The 9,088-nt window shown below is 34.5% G+C and overlaps 1 protein-coding gene and 1 long non-coding RNA gene across 2 annotated transcripts in view; one reads left to right on the top strand and one right to left on the bottom strand.

Annotated features, from left to right (window-relative positions):
• LOC136034582 (interferon-related developmental regulator 1-like) overlaps nucleotides 1-7,477 on the bottom strand; it is a 62,463-nt gene extending 54,986 nt beyond the window's left edge. Inside the window, exon 1 of the mRNA XM_065715835.1 lies at nucleotides 7,333-7,477. Within this exon, the coding sequence (XP_065571907.1) occupies nucleotides 7,333-7,366 (34 nt within the window). The 5' untranslated portion in view covers nucleotides 7,367-7,477. The remainder of the gene's footprint in view (nucleotides 1-7,332) is intronic.
• LOC136034595 (uncharacterized) overlaps nucleotides 1-9,088 on the top strand; it is a 254,523-nt gene that overhangs the window by 76,521 nt on the left and 168,914 nt on the right. The window lies entirely within an intron of this gene.

Genomic DNA, 9,088 nt, shown 5'->3' on the forward strand with positions numbered 1-9,088 from the left:
AGGCCCTTCAGCTTTCACTATTCTCAAAGTCTTAGATATTCCCCCAAAAATCTTGCAAAAACAGAGCAGCAAAAAAGTTCGGGCCTTGAAGCATCAAAGCTTTAAATCTGGCCTTGAGCAAAACAAAATTTTGAGCTGGTGAGCTTTTAGCAATTAATATCATTATATATCAAATATTCAGTTTAATTTTATTAGTTCTTGCCAAGTCTGTGTTTGGAATAGGGATTAGGATTTATTTTGGAATAGAGAATTTTGAAAAACTTGAAATATTGGCAATCAAAAGCAGACAGAAACTAGTTTTAAAAAACTTTCTTAAAAAGAGGTTTTTGTAAAGAAAAGTAGAGGCCACATCAAATTTAAGATCAAAAACAATAGAAACTTACAATAAATCAAACTCAAAACGACCAGAAATTACTATTAAAGAACAAATGAAAACCAAAAGGAACAAAAACTATATAAACAAGAGCTAAGAGCTCATATGGCACTTGTGACGAGGCAAGAAGAGCTAAGAGCTCATATGGTATGAGCTCTAACAAAATTCTAAAAACCAATAGATTGATTTAAAAGGAAAATCAGAGGCTTAATCCCGGTCGGGATTTAAAACAAGAGCTCTGAGCCATGATGTCTTTCTAAATATCAAAATTCATTAAGATCCGATCAACCACTCGTAAGTTATAAATACCTCATTTTTTCTAATTTTTCCTCTCCCTTTAGCCCCCCCCCCCAGATGGTCGAATCTGGAAAAACGACTTTGTGGAGTCAATTTGTGCAGCTCCCTGACACGCCTACCATTTTCATCGTCTTAGCACGCCCAGAAGCACCAAACTCCTCAAAGCACCGAACCCTCCCCCCAACTCCCCCAAAGAGAGCGAATCCAGTACGGTTACGGCAATCACGTATCAAGGACATTTGCTTATTCTATCCACCAAGCTTCATCCCGATTCCTCCACTCTAAGCGTTTTCCAAGATTTCCAATTTCCCCCTCCAAGGGCCCCCAATGTCAACAGATCTGGTCGGGATTTGAAATGAAAGCTCTGAGACATGAATTCCTTCTAAGTACCAAATTTATTTAAGATCCGGTCACCCGTAAGTTAAAAATACCTCAATTTGTCTAATTCTTCCAAATTAACACCCCCCAGCTCCTCCAAAGACAACGGATCCATTCCAATTATTTCAATCACGTATCTAGAATTTGTGCTTATTCTTCCCATCAAGTTTCACCCCGATCTTTCCACTATAAGCGTTTTCCAAGATTTCTGTTTCCCTCCTCCACCCCCCTATTTCCCCTGATCCAATTCGAGTCGAAAATGGAGCATCTGAGACATAAGATCCTTCTATATATCAAGTTTCATTAAGATCCGATCACCTATTTGTAAGGTAAAAATACCCCAATTTTCACGTTTTCTCAGAATTCCGGTTTCCCCCTCTAACTCCCCCCAATGTCACAGGATCTGGTCGGAAATTAAAATAAGAGCTTTAAAACACAAGATCCTTCTAAATATCAAATTTCATTAAGATCTCGTCACCCATTCGTAAGCTACAAATACCTCATTTTTCCGAATTACCCCCCCCCCCAAACTCCACCAAAGAGAGCAGATCCGGTCCGATAATGTCAGTCACGTATCTAAGACTTGTTTTTATTATTCCCATCCCGTTTTATCCTGATCTCTCCGCTTTAAGTATTTTCTAAGATTTCCGGTCCCCCCCCTTAACTGCCCCCCAATGACACTGGATCTGGTTGAGATTTAAAATAAGAGATCTGAGTTACGAGGTCCTTCTAAATATGAAATTTCATGAAGATCCGATCACTCCTTTGTAATTTAAAAATACATCATTTTTCTAATTTTTCAGAATTAACCCTCCCCCCCCCCTCAATAGATCGGATCCATTCTAATTATGTCAATCACGTATCTAAGACTTCTGCTTATTTCTCCCACCAAGTTTCATCCCAATCCTTCCACTCTAAGCGTTTTCCAGGATTTTAGGTCCCCCCCAAACTCCCCCTAATGTCACCAGATCCAGTTGGGATTTAAAATAAGAGCTTTGAGACACGATATCCTTCTGAATATCAAATTTCATTGAGATCCGATCACCCATTCGTAAGTTAAAAATACCTCATTTTTTCAGAATTAACCCCCTCCCCCCCAACTACCCCAAAGAGAGCGGATGCGTTCTGGTTGTGTCAATCATGTATCTAGGACTTGTGTTTATTTTTCCCACCAAGTTTCATCCCGATCCCTCCACTCTAAGTGTTTTCCAAGATTTTAGGTTTCCCCCCTCCCAACTCCCCGCCCCAATGTCACCAGATCCGGTCGCGATTTACAATAAGAGCTCTGAGAGACGATATCCTTCGAAACATCAAATTTCATTAAGATCTGATCAACTGTTCGTAAGTTAAAAATACTTCATTTTTTCTTCTTTTTCTGAATTAACCACTTGGTTAAATCCAAGCGGTATTAACCACTTGGTTAATTCCAAGCAGTATTAACCACTTGAAAATGAACCGCTACTAAATATAAATCACTTGGTTAATACCAAATGCCATAAAAATTGCAACAAAAAACATACAACAGGTACTGATATCAATGAATAAAAACAGAATATGTAACTCAAGCTCAAAACAAAGAAAAATATTTGGCTTCTGAAATATAAATTAAACCCAAAACAAGCATAAATTAAATAAACGATGATAGCGAACAAACATACAATAGCCATTAATATAAATAAATCTTAAAATGGCTGAAACTTAAATTGAATATGCAAATCAAGCTTGAAATGAACAAAAATCACTACAAACAAGAGTTTGGGTTTTGCCTCCTTCTCTGACTGTAAAAGTCTAAAACCTACTGCATCATCAGTGCTTTGCTGAAAATAAATTATATTACGAATATTTTCTTTTGTATTTACTACAACACTGAAAATAAACATAAAAATTGCAGTAAAATTAAATTTTGAACTGATGAAGTTTCAGCAATTAATACTATTATATATCATATATTCAGTTTAATTATATTAGTTCTTTCAAAGACTGTTCAAGGCAAATATAGCTTCGCTACAAACAAGAGTTTAGATAGTGCCCCCTTCCCTAACTGTAGAAGTATAAAACCTACTCGTTCATTGGAGCTTCATGGAAAACAAATTATATTACCAATGTCTTCTTTTTATAGTAACTGCTCTATTGAAAATGAAAATAAAATTACAGCAAAATAAATCTTGAACTGATGATCTTTTAACAATTAATAGCTCTATGTATCAAACATTCAGTTTGATTTTATTTGTACTTTCCAATACTATTCAAGACACATACAGTTTTCAGTAAAGTGCCAATGACACAGTAGGTTTTAGACTTTTACAGTGAGAAAAAGAGGCAAAACTCCAATACTTGTTTGAAGTGATTCTTGTTTGTTTCAAGCTTGATTTGCATATTTTATTCAAGTTTCACTCCTTTTAAGATTTATTCATTCATTTATATTAGTAACTACTGTATATTTATTTGCTATGATTGTTTATTTAATTTCTCTTTATTTTGGGTTTCATTTATAATTCAATAGCACTTTACCACTATATTCCTTTTATTTAATACCACTATTTTCCTTTTAGTTCTTACAAAGTGGTGAAGATTATAAGCTTAGTACAAAGTTTCACTATTGTTGCCACACTAAGCTGTGAAAAAGCTATGTGTACACTAATTTAATAAATTTGACAATGCTTTGTGTTTATAAAAAATCAAACCTATTTCTTGATTTCTGTGTGTTAATCACACATTATTTCCTGCATATGCCATACTTACTGGATTCAATTTGTTGTTATATTATCAAGGTATGGAGCCAAACTAGGCTAATACCCCCAAGGTTAGCACTTACCTTTTGATAAGTGTTATTATGACACTGAAAATGAATCAAGTTTTGGATAGAATTGACTCTGGTGTCTAAAACCAAAATTAGATTTAATATTTTTGCTTCACATAATAAAAACCAAGTACAAAATTGATATTTTCAGGATTAGAAGAAAATGAGGATCCTATTTGAATGTCAATAAAGTAGAAACACTAAAGGAATAAATGTAATAAAATAGGAAAAATTGTCTTTTGAAAAGATGTTCTTGTAGGCAATGCAATTAATATGTTCTTGGAGAAAAAGCAATTAAAATGTTTAAGTTTGAATAATTTTGACAATAACCATGCTATACTGGTAGCTCAAACTTAAAACGACAAGAAACAGAAATAGAGAAACAAAATTGGGTAAAATTCTAGTTATTTGACTTCTTGCTATCTCAGAAAGGGTTTAGATTAGGAAAATGAAACTTTCAGGGATGAATCTACCAACTAAAGTATGCCCTGGGAAGGTATTTTGAAGCAACTATCTCCACCCCTTCTCCCTTTAGAGAGCCCTGACCTTTGAAAATATGTGTTATAAAAGTGAAACCTTGCAAAATAGATCTTCTGCTTAATTGAAGTACAAAAATTGTTTTCAGCTTCATAGCTCTGCCCAGTTCCATTTTATAAGGTCTTAAAAATATATAAATACATTTCCTAAATTTTGAAAAAAGACATTGATATGGCTCAAAATTCTACTCAAATAACAGGAATTGCATTTTCAGAACTAAAGGCAGAGAAAAAGCAACTAGTAACTGAAAATTAAGATAAAATGTTTTGTCAAAATTTCACTTGGTATAGACCTGTCATGTAGGTAAATTTCAGGGCCCTCTAGAGGGAGAAGGAGTGGAGGTGTGTACTTTAAAACACCTTCCTGGGACATACTTGAGCCTCAAGACCAATCCATGAAAGTTTCATTTTCCTAACCTAAACCCTGTCCAAGATAGCAAGAAGTCAATTAACTAGAATTTTACCCAAAATTGATAGGCCTATGTGGTAAAATTGGTAAATTTTCTGTTGTTCATATTATTGACTTATAAATAAAGTGAACCTGCCACTTGATGACTTTTTAAGCTCTATATTAATAAAGTAATCACTTCTATCCCAAATTTGGATTTAAGAACTTTTTGAGCTCTTGAAAATAACCAAAATATTTCTAGTTTTTGGGCATAAAAAAGGCTTAAAACATTAGTCTCAAACTTACTGTTTTGTTATAAATCCATGTTTTTAATATTATATAATCCACAAGCACTGATTTTCCATGATTAAGTTGGATAAATAAATTTTACAATATTATGCTGTTTTCTTCTTCATTGATGCTGGATGTTCAATTAAAGTATGCATTTTTGATACATTATTGAAAATATGAAAGCCAATAGAAGAAGGTATAAATAAATATCCAACAAGGTTCCAATCCAAAGGTTAGCCCAAAAAGTGCTTAAATTTGAATTTGTGATAGAAGCAATTATTATATTTGTTAAGAGCTTAAAAACAGGCACCAAACCAAATTCTTTGACTCTAAAATGTCATCTAGTCTTTTGGCCACTTGTTCCAAAAGATTGTATGAAACTATTTACTCTATTGATACCTGTTCTTTCTTTTTATCCTCATCACTATCTAATGCAACTATAGATTCTTTCTATTTTTTGAGGCTTTCTTTTAATGCATGTTTCTTTTCTTCTTCACACTTCTTTTGTCTCTTCATCTTTCTCAGCAGACAAGATTTCAAGATATTTTCCATGTGCCATTTAGACAGGCCTTGCATAAGATATAATCTCAGAGGAGATAGGATACAATTCATTGTTCCCACTGTACAGCTTCAGTGCAACTTTGATAGTCAGTTCAGCATTCATAGTTCTCTCCTGCATCAATGTCTGATGCTGGTGAAGTACATTTTTGGGTCTGGAGAATCTTGAAATCTTGTCTGCTTATTCTGCTTTTTTATGTGCTACTTTCTCTTTATTTATGTTGTATTCAAAGTAGCTATGTTGAAATAATCCCAAGCAACATGATGGTAGATGGTCTTATGTATTCCATGATAAGTTTTTGTTTTTCATATTATTGATTTATGAACAAAGTGAACATACCACTCAATGCCTGTTTTTAAGCTCTTAACAAATATAATAATTGCTTCTATAAGTACCCACCTCCACTCCTTCTCCCTCTAGAGGGCCCTGAAATTTACTTACATGACAGGTCTATACCAAGTGAAATTTTGACAAAACATTTTATCTTAATTTTCAGTTACTAGTTGCTTTTTCTCTGCCTTTAGTTCTGAAAATGCAATTCCTGTTATTTGAGTAGAATTTTGAGCCATATCAATGTCTTTTTTCAAAATACCACTCAATGCCTGTTTTTAAGCTCTTAACAAATATAATAATTGCTTCTATAAGTACCCACCTCCACTCCTTCTCCCTCTAGAGGGCCCTGAAATTTACCTACATGACAGGTCTATACCAAGTGAAATTTTGACAAAACATTTTATCTTAATTTTCAGTTACTAGTTGCTTTTTCTCTGCCTTTAGTTCTGAAAATGCAATTCCTGTTATTTGAGTAGAATTTTGAGCCATATCAATGTCTTTTTCAAAATTTAGGAAATGTATTTATATATTTTTAAGACCTTATAAAATGGAACTGGGCAGAGTTATGAAGCTGAAAACAATTTTTGTACTTCAATTAAGCAGAAGATCTATTTTGCAAGGTTTCACTTTTATAACACATATTTTCAAAGGTCAGGGCTCTCTAGAGGGAGAAGGGGTGGAGATAGTTGCTTCAAAATACCTTCCCAGGGCATACTTTAGTTGGTAGATTCATCCCTGAAAGTTTCATTTTCCTAATCTAAACCCTTTCTGAGATAGCAAGAAGTCAAATAACTAGAATTTTACCCAATTTTGTTTCTCTATTTCTGTTTTAGTTATAGTTGATTCAATGTATAGGTACAAAGGTTGAAACAAGAGAGATGAATTGACAGAATTTACAGGAAATATATAATTTGGGATATAGCCTATACTTGCAGATTGGGGGGTAAGGGGTAAAGGATAGAAGAGCTATAATCAAAATATACTGGCTACAATTGTTCTGCATATCATGAATTAGGCTAAGAAATGTTTTCTTAACATGTTTCCTTTTCAACAGCCCCTACTCAAGACCTTAACCCTTCCCCTGGGAGAAAGTAGGCTACTGGCAGCATCCATGGCCTTATGTTTGTCAACACCATCATTGCAGCCTACACTATACTCTAGAATACAAGGAGAAAGGCTTAGACCTCTTAAAGCTACAATTTATGGTAGAACAACCTAAAAGAGTGTTTTCTTTCCATAAAGCTACTTTCATACAAACATTCCAAGTAACAGTAGCCCAGTTTTGTTATAATTCCAGTGGCAGTGGATAGTGGTAATAATTCCAGTCCCAGTAGCAATACTTTTACTATTTAAGTAGCCAACAAAGAATAAACTTACTGATAACTTTTTTCGAATTTCTTTTGGGACCCATTGCACCAAATCTTCTTATTAGGCATAAGTTTTATCAAAAAATGTCACGTTTATTTCTTCATAAAATTTGTTTACGAAATTTATAACAATGAGGACCTCGTTTGATTTATCTCTTTCGTTCAGTTGATTTTGCTGGTTTGTTTGTAATTCTTAGTTAACTTTGATCCTTTTTTATGAGCGGATTATTTGTTAACTGAAAAGCTGACCATGAAACTACTGCTAAGAATTCTTCGTTGTTAGATATCTACAAAGAATTTTTGGCATTATAAAATATAATGAAGATAATTTCTCAAACCACATTACCCTTCCATAGCATAAAGAGAGAAAATGATGAAAGGCAGAATTTCTGAAGGCCAAATGAAAATACAGAAAAAACACACAAAGCCAATATTTTTAGAGAACAGCCGCCTCTATTCTTCTGCGTGAACGAAATAAAATTATATAGATGGTTTATTTTAGCCCACCATCAGAACAACAACATGGCGGAGTATAAAGAAAGAAATAAAAAGGAAAAAGAAAAATGCGAAAAACAATACTTCAAGATTAAACGATTAGATTACATTCACTATATAAATTTATAGCTCGTATGTGACGTGTAACAGCAAGAAATCATAAAGGTGCTCAAGGGCACCTTTTCTAGCATTAGTTTCCTGTTCTGCCACAGCTTCACGGGGATCTGGAATTTGATACTTATTCAAAAGAAATGAGTTTCTCTCGAATAATGGTATGCGTATCAAAAATTTCAAATATCTACAAAACGCGGACCTAACTTTTAGTCTCTCTGTTTCTGTGAACCATTCCCGAGTTAGGGAAAGGTAAAGGACATGTGGTAATGCCACTGATCTGTACATCCTCGCCAAAATTTGCCAATTGCAAGAATACTTCAGCCGGGCTAGTTTAGCATAGCTCACTAGCAGGTTAGACACAAGGGTATCAAGGCAAAGGGTTCTTGTAGTTTTCTTATCTCGGCCGTACGAAAGACCTAAATATTTGATTGAAGAAGATGGTGCGATAATAGCACCATCTACGGATACACTTGGTGCTGGTTCCTCTTGTTCCACAGAGCTGAAAACCATAAATTCAGTTTTCCGGCCATTAACTTGTAGACCAATAGCGCTATAACCAGATACAAGCTTATCTAAGTTATCCTGCAGTACACTCAATGAGAATCTCAACATAAGTAAATCATCAGCATAGCTTATTAAACTCAAATCGCAAGTATCAAATCTTAGCCCGCCAGAAATTTGCTTTTTAATCTTAGAAGTCAACGTGTTAGATAATATCAGACTTATGACGGAACCTTGTCGAAGTCCTCTCTTTAGTTTAACTGGCTCACTGAGTTTTTCAAGCCCAAGTTTCACTCTTATATAGTTATTAGAGTACCAAAATGATAACACAGCCACTATATGGGCGTTCACACCGGCATCTAGAAAGGTCTGGAACACAGCAGACTAGATTACTGAATCAAATGCAGCGGAAATGTCAACACTACATATATGTACGAATAACTCAAGTGAATCAGCCTTGGCAAGAATGCGCTTTAGAAGTCTATGGGCGAAAGCACAGCTGACTCGAGACAGTAATCAGCCTATAGCCTCCACACTCATTTGCGTTTTTTCCTTTCTTCAGAATATCTGTAACGACTTCGTTACAAAATGATTTGGGGACGGTGGCACTATCTATACACATCTGAAAAAGTAGTTGCATGTGCTGGATCAAAATC

The sequence above is a fragment of the Artemia franciscana genome, chromosome 13 (genome assembly GCF_032884065.1).
Source record: "Artemia franciscana chromosome 13, ASM3288406v1, whole genome shotgun sequence".
Taxonomy (NCBI): Eukaryota; Metazoa; Arthropoda; class Branchiopoda; order Anostraca; family Artemiidae; genus Artemia; species Artemia franciscana.